The sequence below is a fragment of the Cibotium barometz genome, chromosome 59 (genome assembly GCF_041138505.1).
Source record: "Cibotium barometz isolate CiBa-2024 chromosome 59, ASM4113850v1, whole genome shotgun sequence".
NCBI classification, from domain to species: Eukaryota; Viridiplantae; Streptophyta; class Polypodiopsida; order Cyatheales; family Cibotiaceae; genus Cibotium; species Cibotium barometz.
This window is the reverse complement of record NC_141104.1, coordinates 740,147-757,500: the sequence shown is the minus strand read 5'-3', so window position 1 is coordinate 757,500 and position 17,354 is coordinate 740,147. Positions and strand designations below refer to the sequence as shown.

Below are 17,354 nucleotides of genomic sequence, written 5' to 3'. Positions count from 1 at the left end.
CAACATAGCAGAGGCCACAAAGCAGCACGATGCGTTCCTCCGCTTTCTGGAAGAGGTGGACCAGTACTACGCGTATGTCAATCTGGAGGGGTTGGACACCCAACGCATCCAAAACACAAGGCACGACTGCGCCACCCTTCTCAATGCTGTGTCTTCCGTCGTTGAGGCGGCTCTGGGAGCCGCCGGCCAAGGCTTGACTGAGCGCATCCAGAATACCGTCAGGGCAGTTGCGGAGTACGTCACCAGCTCCAGCTCCTCCAATAGCGTGTATAATGTTGGCTACCAGAATGTGAATCTGCCGGCTCCCGTGGCCGGTCAGAATTCTAACCGAGACCCGACCACTGCCCTCTGCTTCAGTATCGTGGGAATGACCCGCGACGTGGTCAACGGGGTCTTTAAAACTACTACTGACACTAGTGATTATTTCTACATAACAGCTGCCACTTACCGCCTGAGAAGCTCGGCTATCATCGCGTATGCTGAGTATCTCGCGGGCTCCTCGATCATCCCAGCTGAGGATGTTGCCGCAGCCATGAATGCCGGCCGCCCATGAAAGTATCCGTGGCTAAAGCGTGTGAAGTCGTGTAACTAGGTTCTTTACTGTTTGTGTGTGTGTCTTTCTGGCCACCTTTTTCTAGGGTTTTAGGGGACTACCCACCCCCTTTGTGTTGGTGCCCTCATGTTTTTTAATGTAAAATTAAAATAAAATTAAAATGATGTGTACACGATTGAGTGATAGACCAATAGGCAAAGTTTGTTCCATAGATAATGCTCTGTGTGGTGTTATTTGTCCAAATATGGTCTATAGTGGATCCATATATAGTTACATATATAGTTACTCAATTGATTAATGCAGTCATATTCAATTTGCACATATTGTTTGAGCATTTTTATATGACTTGTTTTGCTTATGAAAAGTCTTATGTTCAAGTCTCCAATGATGTGATGTAAGTTACTATGCTTTGGTTTTGTATGTTATGTAGCTGTTGGAAGCGGTCGATAATGATTTGTGTTTGTGAATGTGGAGGTTTGTAGACATTATTCTTGTTTTTTCATTTTTTGTTTAAAAAATTGTTAATAAGCACTTAGTCCCATAAGTTAGTATGTTATGTAGCTGTTAATAAGCACTCAGTCCCATAAGTTAGTATGTTATGTAGTTGTTGCAAGCATTTGATAATGTTGTGTTTAATTTCATATTGATATTCTTTTAAAATTTATTTCTTGCAACAATAATGTTGTGCTTAATTTCATAATGATATTCTTTTAATTTCATTTCTTGTGTAGTATATTGCTATTTCGTGCCCATGCATCTTGTATATGAATATATTGAAATTCTTTTAATTTCATTTCTTGTGTAGTATATTGCTATTCCGTGCCCATCTTGTATATGAATATATTGAAATTTTGGTAGGTGTAGTATGTTGTCTTTGGTTGTATGTATTTCTTGAAGGCATAATATGCTCGGTGCTATGAGTTTGTATATGAATATATTGATTTGGTTGTATGTATTTCTTGAAGGCATAATATGCTCGTTGCTATGAGTTTGTATATGAATATATTGAAATTCTGCTAGGTGTAGTATGTTGTCTTTGGCTGTATGTATTATGTATTTCTTGAAGGCATAATATGCTCGTTGCTATGAGTTTGTATATGAATATCTTGAAATTCTGCTAGGTTGTAGTATGTTGTCTTTGGCTGTATGTATTTCTTGAAGGCATAATATGCTTGCTACTATGAGTTGTATGTATTTCTTTGTATGAGTTGTATGTATTTCTTAAAGGCATAATATGCTTGCTACTATGAGTTGTATGAGAGTTGTATGTATTTCTTTGTATGAGTTGTATGTATTTCTTTAAGGCATAATATCCTTACTGCTATGAGGTTGGTTGTTGTTGTCTTTGGCTGTATGTATTTCTTAAAGGCATAATATGCTTGTATGCGTTGTATGCATTTCTTTGTATGAGTTGTATGTATTTCTTGTTGTCTTTGGTTGTATGTATTTCTTGAAGGCATAATATGCTTGCTGCTATGAGTTGTACGCAATGATTTTATATTCACGTGATCACAAATTTCTTTTTGTTAATAACATGTGTTAACATGTTATTAACATGTTAACATGTTCCCAAAAAAGCCGGTGGGAAGCAACCTGGTAACCGGATAAAATCCCGCCGGGCTTTTGCTATACCCGACGGTCCCGCCGAGAAAAAGGAAACCCCGGCGAGTCCCGGCGGGGTCGTCATCCAGCCCGGCGGGGTACAATTTCCTATATATATGGGCCTGAGGGGGCCCTTTGGGAGTTCATTGCTGACAACATACACAGGTAATGAAACTTGTGTGTGTGTGTGTGTTCGTGCGTGCAGCCGCCCACTATCGCAATGCGCGGCAGGATGTGGGTGGTCCGCCACACGAGGGATGTGTGTGGGTGTGTGTTCGTGCGGGCAGCCGCCCATTGTCGCAATGCGCGGCAGGATGTGTGTGGTCCGCCACACGACAGGTGTGTGTGTGAGGCCATTCTTCGGAATGGTGCTTACCCTGGGGCACTTAGTCGGTAACGCGGCTAGTCTGTGTCCTATGGTAAGTATGGCACGCCGTAGCGGTACTAGTCGGTAACGCGGCAAGCATAGTATCGTTATGGCGATGTCACCTTCCCTTCCCTTCCCTTTGTCAAATGCGGGCATATGGTCGGTAACGCAGCCAGTGTATATTCGTATCCTATTCGTATTCCCATAGAATCGGGCGGCATTTTGTCGTTAACGCGGCAAGTTGGTGTCGTCCGCCCACAGTGCATAAATTGTTTTTTGCATATTGCGGCATTTGATCGTTAACGCGGTTGAAAAAATATCGTAAATTTGCTTGCATATTATGGCATATGATCGTTAACGCGATCGAAAAAATGTCGTAAATTTATTTGATTTGACTTGTATTGTTTTTATTGTGTTTGATCCATGCGATACTTGGTTGCTAACGCAGCATGAGTATTTCATGGATCAAAGTTTACATCATATTGTCTAAACATTTTATTTTATAATATCGTGATTCGTAACTCGAAAAAATGAATATCTCTCTCTCTTCCTACCCCCCTCTCTCTCTCATGATACACTTCACAACTCTTTCTCTCTCTCTCTCTCTCTCATGATACACTTCACAACACGATAGATGTGTAGATAAGGATTTCTTTTTTTTTCTCTTAAAATATACATAATTCCTAATAATTTCTTTTTTCTCCCTCTATTTACTTAAAAATTAAAACAGTACATTATTTTCCTTTTTAAGAACTCACAAAAAAATTAAAAATGTCATCTAATGTTTCTTCTCTCTATCTGTCACAACTCTCTCTTCCTCTCCTCTCTCTCTCTCTCTCTCTCTCTCATGATACACTTCACAATTCTCTCTCTCTCTCTCTCTCTCTCTCTCTCTCATGATACACTTCACATCTCTCTATCACGATAGGTGTGTAGATGAGGAGTGCTTTAGGATTACAAAACATTATTTTCCTCTCTTTAGGAACTCACAAAACTATTAAAAATGTCATCTAATGTTCCCTCTCTCTCTATCTGTCACACCTCTCTCTCTTTCTCCCCCCCCCTCTCTCTCTCTCGTTCGATAATGTATACACGATAAGTAATAATGTACTTGTTGCGGTTGTCTCACGTTCGATAATGTATTGCATGATGTTGAGTTCAGTAATATTATTTGATATTCCGTTTTTGTTTGATCATTGATAAGTAATGATACACTTGTTGCTGTTCTCTCACGTTTGATGATGTATTGGATGATGTTGAGTTCATTAAAATTATTTGATATTCCGTTTTTGTTTGAACATTGATAAGTAATGATACACTTGTTGCTGTTCTCTCACGTTTGCTTGATGTTGATTTCAGTAATGTTTGATATTCTATTTTTTTGTGTTTAGTGATATTTGCTAGATTTACGAAGACGACCAACATGCTTTCCCCTGAAGAGCGTAAAATCGTTCTACGAGCAATTCGCATTGAAGCAGTCATCACAGTGTCACAATGTGCTGATGATGTCGTCAAAAAGATGAATGAGTCTGAGATACTCATGCGAGATCTAATAGACTAGATATGGGAAAATGCACAACGTCGGCTTCGAAGCGGAGGCAACGCTGAGTTGCTTGATAGACAGAAGATAGCAGATTTCAACCATCAACATATAACACGAACCATTTTGGGGAGCATGTGTGTAGCATGCAGTGATCTTAGAGATGCTACCCCGCCTGAAGCTTATATGCAACGTCTACAGTTATGGGACGTTGTATGGAGCGAGCAAAGAGCCAAGAGCAAGCGCATGAAGGCGCTGGATGCAGAGTCCCTCCCCAAAAGAGTACGCATTGCCCAGGACGTCGCTGCAACGTCCAGCCAGGCAGATGCAAGTGGTACAGGTGTCATTAATCGTACCATCTACAATTCTATGTGCACACATCTCATTGGCATCCCGCACGAGGCTCTGTTTGAAGGGCGAACAATAGGCTCTGGTGTTTTTGGCACAGTAAAAGAGTATACAATTAAAGGTATATCGTTTTTGCCGGAGCACATTACTTTTTGCGGAAAGCACTACAAAGGAGAAGGTAGTGCCAAGTTCGAGAGCTTCCAGGTAGAGCAGGGCATGCAGGTTCTACACCCATCGATTGTCAGGTGTATTGCCTTCACAAAAGAATCTCCTTGGATCACTATTTTCTCGTACTATAATGGCGGCTCGCTTGGCTCTTCTGAAGGTTCCCTTCAGATTCAGTGAGTTCACCAGAGCAATTTTTCGTTTGGATCGAGGATGGAGACAACCCCCGCCCGATAATATTTCTTTAAGTCATCTAGAACTTTCTAAAATAAAACAAATAGTAATAACCATGCCACATATTATGCATGCCCTGGTGGAAGGCCTAGCGGCAACACATCTGGCAGGAATTGTACATACCGACCTACATCCATTCAATGTAGTGTTGGATTTTACAAAAGAGTTGAAGCCACGCATAGGTATTATGGATTGGGGGTTACTGCTGAGAGCGCCCAAAAAACGGATGTCTCTCAATTTTGTATTTGAAGCAGACAAGAACCCTGAGAAGGTGGCACAGGCGGTCTCCTATGCAGACAGAGAGCGAAATAAACGGCCGTGGATAGTCCCGGAGCTTTATGATCCGTTTTTGGCAGATGCATACACTCCTGCATCTGATGTTTTTGCCTTGGGATATTTATTACAAACTTTATATGACTTTTGGTAGAAAGTACAAGAGTTGTGGATGGATAATAGTTCCTATGACAAAGTTACCATGGATACTATTATTTATAGAGTCAAAAATTGGATGTTTCTGCCTAATCGCGATGAGCGAAAATCAATTTTGCAAGTAGTAGAATTTTTTAGCTCAATAAATACTGACCCAACGAGGGCACAACGTCCTCTTGTAGAGCTATCGGTGTCATTCACCCCAATTTTGTAATGATACAGTATCAGGAGATTAAGTTTCAGGAATGGCACTTTGTTTCTCTCTTCAAAATTTGATGTGTCCATTGTTTGAAATATTATCTCATTGAGTCTTTGCAATATCTCTCTCCTCTTGTGGTGTTTAAGTTTATGTTTTCTCTTCAAAATTTGATGTGCGCGCATTGTTTGAAGTATTTTTGGAGTCAAGTGGATATTTTTGGAGTCAAGTGGATATTTCTCATTGAGTCTTTGCAATACATATCTCCTCTCGTGGTGTTAAACTTTAAGTTTTTGAGGGTAATGGTCAATTTATCTTACGTTAATCTTTACAGTTCATTAAAATCCCAAAGTCATTTATGTTCATGCAGATATGGCAGAGGCGCAAGCAAACGAGCATCAAGAGTTAGCCAAGAAGGCATATGAGCGAATGAAGGCCCTTGCACATGGCCTGACAGCCCGCGAAGCTACAAGAACAGCATGCAGGTTGTCGAAATGGACAAATCCTACTTATGCCCAATGGAAAGACATAAACAAACGCGTAACCACAGAGATGATAAAGGAAATATGGCCATGTCCAGATGGCGAGATTAAGAAGGAAAGATGGAAGATTTCACGTTGCACTCACAATGATATCAAAACTAATGCCGAGCGCATTTTCTTGGAGGTGTACGGTCGTCCTCTCCATAACGCCGACGCTCCACTCTATTTTGCTGAGATGCTATATACACAATTTATCCTAGAAACTCCAGTGGACTTCGCCTCCAGAGAGGCCACTGTCAACACCCACGACATACGTGAAGAGACAGTGACATTCACAAGGGAAGAACTTGCTCTCATGGTGGAGGGCGCTGGATTGGAGTTAAACAAGGTCAAAGAAAGCTTAGGGGCACAGCTAGCAGAGAAGGAGAAAGAAGCTGAGCGATTATCTTAAGCGTCAACTCCTCCCCCGGCCAATAGAGGGATTCAAGAGCAGCTCACAAAGATCAGCCAAGATGTACATAGCATCTCTTCACGTATTGCTCTTGTGCGCCAAGGAAACCACATCTCTCATTTTTTGATACATCCTGATCTTGTGGGAGTTTCTGCTGAGGCTACTAGTTCCTCCACCTCCCAATGTCCTGTATGTTACAAAGTATTCGATGGGTGGAGCGGTCAGTATATACTACCCTATGGACACTACTACCACTTAATATGTTTAGTGAGGCAAATGCAAAATACTTTCACATGTGCATTGTGCAGTGTCCCAATAAATCAAGGTATTTATACAGTGTTCCGCATGGCTAGCGAATATAAACCACTAGGACCTTTAGATGCAACTCCTAGTGCAATTCGTAATTTATTTCAAGATGAAAGCTAAGAAAGATAAATCCTACTTTTGTATTGATAATTTCTCCAAATACGATCATTTGTACAAGTACTTTTTATGGAATTAATGAAATGACTTCTTCCTCTATGTCAGTATCTTGCTCCAAAATTCTTTCACCGTTTACTCTCTCGTCTGCTAAATTAAGCTCATCTAAGTCAATGTCTAAATTGTCTTCTATCTCAAGGGTGGTGCACAACGTGCGTCCAACATCAAAGTTCTTTATACTCTTCGCTTTCAATGTCTCGCAAGATCTTTTCATTGCAATACATGTAAACAAGTTTATTTGCTCGATCTGCAAGAAGTCGATTGCGAATAGTACTGTGAATATATTTGTACATGCTCCAGTTTCTTTCTGAGCCTGAGTTTGAAGAGCACGGACTTAGAACCTTCATCGCAAGGTTGCGCAATAAAGCATAATGCTCACCACCATTCATCATCCACCACTTCCATGCAGGTTGCTCTTTAGCCATTTGTTGAACAAGGGAGTTGGAAAATAAACCCTCTTTCAATCGAAATGAGGTCATCTCCTTTATGCACTTTACACGATCATCAACATTATTATAGAAAGTGTTTACCACTTTATAAAAATCTTGCACCACCTCAATGTTGGACATCAAATCCATATTCCAATATTCAGGATCTAACATGTAAGCAGCACTGTGTAGTGGTGAATGCGCTCCAATCCATCTAGCATGAAAGTACTTCAATAGAACTTTTCTTTGTCTACTACTGGAGAATGGTACACGCCATTGCTTTTCCACACTGAATGCTCTAATTTCTTAGGACACTCCAAACTCCACTGGACAGTCCACCATTGCATCCATGCTCCCGAGATTAGGCGCTCTTTGATCAAGACTTCGTACGGCATACATAACAGGCATCATTACATGATATGCATCCATCACACTGTTCCACCAACTTCTTCTCGTAAGCGCTGCCTTCAAGACTTTGGTTTTCTCTTTCGCTTTTTCAAGTTGAGTGTTCTCCCAGTCATGAAATGCCATGCATGTAAATGTTTCGCAAACTACATCTTTATTTCTAAGAAGAGACTCAAAAGTGTAAAAGTGAGTGCAAAACCTAGTCTCCGTTGGAAGCTTTAACATAACTGACATGCGAGGTCGAAAAATATCTAACACTCTCTGTCTCTTGAGCATGAATCTCACAAGCTGGCGAGCAGTGTCGACGATTGAGGCAAACCATTTGGTATCATCACTTTTATACCAATCTTTTAAAACAAGATTCAAACTATGAGTATTACAGCCTACCGGAAAAACATGTGGATATTGTCGCTGTAGAATTTTGGATGCATTTTTGTAATTTTTTGCATTGTCCATGACGACTTGGACTACATTTTTGGCACCCACTTCTCTATCACAGAGCTAATGACTTGAGCAATGTAAGCCCCAGTTTGATTGAACCAGCTGAATCCACGGCACGGATGAAAGTCTCACCTCTAGGTGAAATAACCATTATATTAATTAATGGTTTTCTTTGTCCATTAGACCATCCATCACTTACTATACTACATCCAGAAAGCTCTATATTGCTAAGAATTATTCTTTGTACACATTCTTTTACTTGCGCATAACATTTCTCTAATAGATCATTTCGCATAGCATGGTACGTAGGCGGTGAAAACCCTGGTCCAAACTCACCAATTTTCTTCCATGCTCTCTTCCAATGCTCACTGTCCACCATCATCATAGCACTCCCAAAAAAGTAAATCGCTTCAGCAAGGGCGAGTTGTGCATCATCGAGTCGACCTTGACGTAGGCTTTCTTGCAATGAAGTTTGACGCATGGGTATATTTCCTACGTCAAAGTTTCGCTTGCAGGAAGATGCACTGGGTAGATTACTTTCTGGTTGCACATTGTCGTTCGGGGTACAAGTAGGCGATGTAGCGGGAGTTTGATGATTAGAACAACAGTGTTCTTGCTGCCTTGATACATTAACAGTAGGAGTGTCATGTTTTCTTGAATCTTTCTTTTGAATTTCTTCTCTTATGCGTTTGGCCACTACAGGTGCAGAGGGGTGGGTACATGACTTTTTCTTCGGTCCGCCTAAAAAGTGTTCTCTTAGTCGAGGCGCCCTACCTGATTTTACTGCATGGCATAGCTTACACTCCCAATCTATGAATCGATCACCAACGTTAATTGCATATTGCCACTCTATCCCAGGTGCCTTTTTTTTCTTGCTATTTGAAATTTGGACTCTATTGGAGGTATCACTGGATCCACCATTGTCCTCCATTTGAACAAATAACCTATTCAACCAACCATATAACAATGAATACACAAATGAAAAAACAACAAAGTCACTCACGTATTACAAAACATACATTAGCAGACAAAGTACTTCAAAACTATCTTGACAAATACAAAAGATCATCACATAACACAAAACTACTTCAAACTATCTTGCAAGGTCTTACTACAAAACTACTTCGAAACTATCATGCACATTGCACCCCCAATGAAGGATGCCTTTTGTACCCAATTAAGGATACTTTACACAATCAAAGATCTATGCTTGCCCAATACTCTAGTATAGGACAATAGACCTTCTCTAACATTCACAAAGAAAATCAACGATCTATGCTTGCCCAATACTCTAGTATAGGACAATAGACCCTTGTCTACTCTAAACTATATCAAGTATCAAGAACCAATACAAGCCCCTAAGCAGGACTCTTGGCTCCATCCAACCATTCATAAAGCAGAATGAGGTAGATTACCTACGTAGCTCAAATGCAAAGCTGAATGACTCCAAATTTGTCCCTAAATCTCCGCAAGTATTAGCTACGAACCACACCCTGCCCCCAATTCAAAGAACTAAGGACAAGTGGCTCAATAGCCTTAGGAGTGCCTACTAGGAAAGACGACAGTCCCTAAGATAAGGACGTTCTTCCCAAGAGGACACTTCTAGCAACTCGAGAGCTCTACAAGTACTTTGAGGAGAGATATCACGCCCCCAAAACAAGGACTATCTCCCCAAAAGTTCCACGATGGGTGTCGGGGAGTGTTTATATATAGAACAGAACCCTGCCAGGGTTCTTTTGTTTTCCCGGCGGGCCCGCCGGGAAAGTTAAAAGCCCGAAGGTGTTACGGGACTAGTGGGTTCTGGCAGGTCATTGCTCAGGTCATGTGAATATACAATGTGATCACAAGTTTTAATATGTTAACAATAGGTTTTGTTAACGTGATACGAAATTGTGAAGACGTTAATGAAATCCCTGGTTGTACGAGAGTTGTATGTATTTCTTTGTATGAGTTGTATGTATTTCTTTAGGGCATAATGTCCTTACTGCTATGAGGTTGGTTGTTGATAATATATAGTTGTTTGTATTTCTTGAAGGCATAATATCATTGATGTTGTATGTATTTCTTGAAGGCATATGTCCTTGTTGCTTGGATGTTGATAATATATAGTTGTATGTATTTCTTGAAGGCATAATATCCTTGTTGATAATATAAGAAAAATATATTAATAATATCCTTGCTGATAATATATTTTTCTCACTTATTACAAATGATGTTTAGTGATTGAATATGCGTTTTCATGTTTTTGAACAATTCCTAGTTTTGTTGAATTTCCCATGTTGACTTTGTTTGTAGTTCTATTTCTTGAAGCACAGAGTGTCGATTTTGATGTGTTTTTGTTCAATTTTGTTTACTAAAGTATAAGTTGCTCGGGCCTTGTATCCTTGATAATGTAGTATATACTAGTTCATGCGTTCGGATGCTTATTGGGTCAAATGCTAGGGAATCTAGTGTTAGGCCTTGTGATTGATGAATTGTTCTAGCGGATGTTGGTTGTATTGGAAATTGTGTTCTTGTTATATTATGTTAGTTGGTTTTTCTCAACTTGGAACTCCCTTTGTTGCAAGCATTGCATAAGAGAACTTAAAGAAATTGATATTAAGTGTCTTCCATATTTCCTTTATTTCATAAAAGTTGGAAGTAGCAGTACATCATATCAAAACTATAAAAAGCTATGACTGCTTTACGCTGTGATAACCACTGTATACTAAACTTTGGTAATGAAAATGGACATCTTGAACAAGTACAAAATTGTCAGCACATGACAACAACCATTGTGCGTGGTACAGTGTGCAGATAAACGGCGATTTTTAAAGAAGCAGCATGTAGGTGAAATGCAAACAGTTACTAGCCATAAAGAATATTTAAAGAATAAAACACTGCTACGAAAACGTGAAGAACAAAGAGTTGAACTAGACGACATTTGTTTTGATCTCTTGCAAAACTTAATCTTTCTGTACATTTCTCACAAATGTGTTTTTCTATCTTCTTTGTTTCTAGAACAATGGCTTGTATCCCAAGATGATGGGCAGATAACTGCAGCAGATTATGCAAAGACTGCTAGTAGAGCCACTACAAGACGTCAAGCTATTGTGGATTGGGACTTTCGGCATATTTTTTGGACAATAGTCATTCCATCAAGAGATGGCATATCTTCCTTACTAAGCTGCTGAGGGGAGCTTTTAATCATTTAGCTTATATGCATTGTAAGGACGATTACACCATAGTCTTGACCCTGTCGAATTCTCAAGTACAGAGAAGACATGCATATTGAATCTATGTCAAAGACAACATGATAGTTAAGAGCGACAAAAGCTCTAATACCTTCTTCATAGGCAAATTTTATAGCACTCTGAAACGATCTCTTTAATGTTTGCTTGTCTTTTCTACCCTGCGCAACCTTCTGTTGAGCTTTTCTCCCATGTGTAGACAAAGTAATTGGAGTTTGCCGAGCTCCAATCCCATTGACAGGGTGTAGTGGACGAAAGTAGGTAGGGGAAGCTGTGGTAAAGATGTGAATTAAAAGGCAAAGTACGTAGGTGAAGCTTGTAAAATGCAAAGGACTGCAACATTTACAATGTAGCTATGAAAAATAAATACCTTGTATAGTTTGATTGTTGCCTGTCAAGCGAGCACCTTCGTTAATCGGACGCTTCCCCAACCAGACTTCCATTCGTTTAGCCTTTGCAGAAGGGAGCTGCATTCAATTGAATGAAATCATGACTGTGGTGTCAAGCAAAGAAATAGAAAGAAATTGAGATGATGAGGCAAAAAACTAATGCTAACAGAAATGGAGCTCAATCAAAGACGAATTCCACAGTGTAAGCTTCTTGCATAGCATTCTCTTATAATCTACATACTACTTTATTTGGACTTTTTAAAATTGGCTAGTAACTCAACGAGTAGGAATCCCTCTGTGCTTTGGTAATAGTGAATCTACCAATGAGAATTCTCACCACTATCATGAGTTTCTTGCATAACGTCACTCAGCCTATTTTTGTTAGAGTCTTTGGAATCATTGATGCAGAATTGGGAACTATCGAATTCTTCCTTGACTGCAAAGCAGATTGTCGTCGACTTCTTCTTTCACTGCAATCAAGCTTGCTTCGTTTGGCACATCACTCATCTGAAAATCAAGATCATGTACTTCCTGCTTGACTTCAACCAATAATTCTCCACCTGCACAATCACAAAGAAATTTGTAAGCTAAATACCATATATAATTACACGAGATTGCTAAGATTTCTGCCTTCTAACTACACGCGTATGATGAATCCAACCAATTCTATCTTCCACTTTTTCTTCGCCAACGGGTATGTTACCAGATTCCAAGTACTCTTCAAATTCTGCAAAGGAAGGAAACAGAAACAGATATCAGACTATGCATTGAAGCATTTATCTAAAGGAAGGAAGGAAGTGAAGATGAAGTTCGAAGACAAACTACTCTCTTCAAACTTCATGCTATCATTGTCCATGGATTCTGAAGGGATAATTGGCTCTAGGGCCATCACAAGGATATGGAACATATTTCTGAAGATCAAAAGTAGATTTCAAGGCAACGTAACAACTGTAGAACAAGGTGTATGGACTGACAATTCGTAAGTGAGGCACTCCCTTTTATATTTGTGCTTGTCGAGAGGATCTTCAAGTAGCTCTTCGCAAATCCAACGCGCAAAGTTGACCGCCATGTACCATCCCGATTTGGAAGACGAAACCACAAAGGTCGATGTTTGCCTGCTGTGGCAAGTGCAAGGTTCTACGAATAGATGAATGGCACAAACAGAGAATACACATAACAAGAGTTCCAATAGCGCTGGCAGCTCCATCCATTCATGGACACCTCCGAACGAAAAAGCAGGGATAACCTAACAAAATAGGTGGCCTCTCCCCCTCATAGTATTCACGGCTTCTGACGTCCACGAAAAGCTACCAAACCTTCAATTTTAATTCGTTCTTCAACGTCTAAGCTGCCAATCAACTCTCACCTCCACGAAAAGCTGGAAAACCTTGGACTTTCATTCGTCGACGTGTGACCTGCATCGACGCGCCGCAATTGGTATGTTCTTGCTTGAAGCACTGGTTCGTTTTCGTCGTGTCTGGATACCGAGAAGACAGAGCATGTGCCTCTTCTTCTGTTTGGAGAAGCTGCATGCATGCAGCTTCTTCCTTGATTGGAGGACAACTACCAAATGATGTGAGAGTTTACCTAGTAGTAGAGCAGATCATGGTAGAAACAAACACCTACCAAGAATACAACGGCGTAGCAGGACCAGCACGTGCTTTGCGTTGACAACCAATCACACCCTTGCACGACTCAAAAAACGATTAACGTAACCCATGCAAAACTACCACGCACCCACCCAAAATTAGGATTTTATCATCTTTCCAAGGCCAAAACGATTACTATAGCCTCTCCCTCCGGGCAGGCCAAAAATTTCTTTTCTAATAAAAAGTGCCCTTTAATTTAAAAACACAATGCATCTTTTCTTCAAGGAGTTATGGATTTGTATGCTCACTTTTAAAATCACCAGCTTATGAACTCAAACAAAGCATCTCTCTCTCTCTCTCTCTCTCTCAATGGAGGAAAAGAAGAGACATGAATGAGGGCACTATTATAGCGGCATGCAAAAAATTGGTTGTGGGGTTGTTGACGAGGACACTATGTATAAACCCTGTATCGCATGCGTTCAAGGCCTATTTATAAAATCCTTTACTTGTGAAATGCAAGGAGTTATGGATTTGTATGCCCACTTTTAAAATCAACGGCTTATGAACTCAAATAAAGCATCTCTCTCCCTCTCCCCCTCTCTCTCTCTCTCTCTCTCTCTCTCTCTCTCAGTGGAGGAGAAGAAGAGACATGAACAAAGGCACTATTATAGCGGCATGCAAAAAATTGGTTGTGGGGTTGTTGTCGAGAGGACACTCTGTATAAACCCTCTATTGCGTGCGTTCAAGGCCTATTTATAAAATCCTTTACTTGTGAAATGCAAGGATTTATGGATTTGTATGCTTACTTTTAAAATCAATGAACTCAAACAAATCGTCTCTCCCTCTCTCTCTCTCTCTCTCTCTCTCTCTCTCTCTCTCTCTCTCTCTCTCTCTCTCTCTCTCTCTCTCTCTCGGAGAAGAAGAGACATGAACGAGGGCACTATTATAGCGGCATGCAAAAAATTGATTGTGGGGTTGTTGACGAGGACACTATGTATAAACCCTCTATCGCATGCATTCAAGGCCTATTTATAAAATCCTTTACTTTGTGAATTTTGTATTTATAAAATAAACCTTTTTTTCAACCTGTAAATTTTTTTCAAAGATATTTTTTGTAGCACCTTTTTGTATGTGAAAATGTGAGACAATGGAATTAAATAACCCTTTATGTTGCACTCATGTGATATAAAGTCACATATGGTTGCGTGACCCCCTCGAGGGAAGAGGGAGCTAAGTGTGGGGATTGTAGGCTAACGCGAGCATGCTTGCACCCTTGAGGGAGGATCGAGTCACTTGCCACATAAGCCAATGCTTGAAGCAACCTTCTTGATGCATACGAAAGTGTGCTCAAGTGTGCTCGTTAGGACTAATGTCTCAATAAGACTCTCTCTCATCCCTTCGAAATTTTTTGCACATACCTTAATGTTATGCAACATAATAGTCTAACAAGCATGTTGTACTATTAGGTATTCCTGTTTGTATGCATGCTTGTGCATGGAACCTTGAAGATAGGACCAACACAATGTTAGAAGTCATTCAAGCGTCCTATGTAGAGTAAGAGATGGTATAAGCTTATAGTATTAGCCCCTCCAGACAAGGATCGTGCCCATTCACGTCGTATAGATCCATGTTGTTTTCTTGCTCATTTGCTCGACGTGCATAAGAATCATTTGCAAGCAACCTTTTGCTTTGGATCGGACTCGAGTATTCCTTGAACCAAGAATGAAATCAACTCTCTTCACCTTGAGAAATGGATATACTTGGCGCTCCACCAGCTCTGTTGTGTTGCCATGCTTGCCCACCGATTGGATTGGATGATGCTCAAGGATGATTTTCCATGTTGCGTTCGAAGATCCGAGGCTTGTGGGCAGAAACTATGCATCACCAAAAACGTAAAAAAGTTTTGCTGCAAATCTTAGCATCAGTGCTTATTCTCCGACGTGCGCGAGTCCATGGGGGTTGCAGATGGGCAACCAACTATTTGATTAGTACCTTTTTCTTGCTCAGATATTCATCCTTGGGCTCAACACCTCGCAATCGTAATGCTGCTCTGTGTTTAGCAAATACCTTTTGACAAACGGATTTGTGTGATAGAAGTTGATGTATATTGCATATATCATTATTCACTAGACTAGTTGTGAACCCGTGCTTCGCATGGGTATTGTAGAAATTGTACCGTAAGATCGGTTTAGAACAAAGACAATGATATGTGAATGAAGCACATTATCGCCTTTCTATAGACACCATTCGGTATCCTCTATCAATATAGCTCCATTAATAGTTAGATCATTGCTGGATTCATGATTGCTCTTTAGTTCTCCTTTTGCAGGCATTGGGATAAATTGCATGATGATATGCTTTGAAGCAATCAATTTGTAACAACAAATTTCTTTGACAATCTCATTTTGTGAAATCCAACCAGCAATGCAATTTTGCCGGTAGAATTATTCTAAACCTATGTAAAGCACAGACAAAACGTTCATGTTTGAGGTAAAAAAATGGACACACTTTAATATTGTAAAAAATCTAAAGAAAGTCCAGTAAGAGAAGAATCGTAAAATGGTATTTCCAACAGAAGTAGAAATCTATAGGTTCACTCTTAACCTCTGAGATTTAAAAATCCAAGTGCCCAAATGTTAAAATGGTCGTTTGGATTGAATGTACTGCATGCATGTAAGTATCAAACTTGATTTCTTGAAGAATATTAGTGTGGAGACGCTTCAATCCCCATTGAGATCTTGCCGATACTACTGATGTTCATTCCACAAATATGTCGGTAGCAAGCAGCCGAGAAATTTAATTAAAGAGAAGCTTTCCATAGGAGCCTTGCAACTAAGGAAAGTAATGCCCTTTGGATACTTAGCAGCTCTATGGTTGGGGAGGACGGAAGGCAAGAAAGAGCAAAGATAAGGGGGTTTTGCCCAAATATATCTTACAACAACCCCCTTTCTAGTCTACGTGGTTTTGTTTTAATTGAACGCATGAATCATATTTGCTTGTCTTGGATCTATTTTGCTGATTGCATGAGGCATATCAAAGATTACATGGAGATGAAAGCTATTCAATATCCACGGATAGTGAAGTGGATTTGTGCCAATAACCATGTATATTATCAGAAAATTGCATGAAGTAATCAAATAAATCCAAACTTATGTCTTTTATGTTCTACTATTGTAGTGAATTTACACAGAGCGGAAAAGTAAATGAGCTGCATAAAGTGGTTGCTTTATCAAACAACAAAGTCACAATGATCCTAGCTAGGTACACTTTAACAGCAAGGCTTTGACAGCAGCCCCAGGTTGTTAGCAGTACAACTCTTTGATTGCACTTGTGTGTCAGCACCACAGAACTTGTGCTTCCTTTTTATATAGCATAGATTAGGGAGAATAATCACTTATAGAGCTCTTGGAAGAGATTCTGCTTGGACTATTGTATCAAGCAAAGGCTAATATCGAAATTCATGCACAAGACCACAAGAAAATTGGACACGGCTGTGGGGATACTCCTTATTCCAATCCACACCGGAACAAGCTCTTCTCGTTGGACATGGCCTGAAGCATGCCTTCCCAAATATCAAAGACATGACTGTGTAAAGTTTGTGATGCTGGGCGATAACCAGATCATGGCTTGTTTTTGGCCAAAATTGACGTCCGTCAAGCTCGTTCTGCCCAAGACTCTGAGCTGCAAGCCTTTCTACAAAGCTACCACTGCCAAATGAAGGGTGGATTAGGAGGGTTCCTGCTCTACGAAAGAAGGTGGATACCAATGTCATGGGGCTAGGCATTATGTCTGAGCTTTTTTGGAGAGCTTCTGAGAGCTCGGGAGCATCAGTTAACCACCAAGGAGCATCACAATAGCTACTTATGGACGCTTCATACTGAAAGTGCATAAGAAAGACAAAGATCGAGTTTTGTTTCTTACCTCGAATTATCAAAGATCGAGTTTTGAATACATCGGGGTCTCGCGTCTTTCAAGCACCCATCTACTTTTTGAAAACTTTGGGGCTTGATCCTAAGTGTATGTTG

General features: G+C 40.2%; 1 protein-coding gene across 1 annotated transcript in view; it reads left to right on the top strand.

The window, feature by feature from the left end:
- The window catches only part of LOC147605348 (uncharacterized), a 1,314-nt gene extending 591 nt beyond the window's left edge, over positions 1 to 723 (top strand). Inside the window, exon 2 of the mRNA XM_086793490.1 lies at positions 1 to 723. This exon is cut by the window's left edge and continues 335 nt beyond it. Coding sequence (XP_086649616.1) covers positions 1 to 553 — 553 coding nt within the window. The 3' untranslated portion in view covers positions 554 to 723.
- Positions 724 to 17,354: the final 16,631 nt, after the last annotated feature.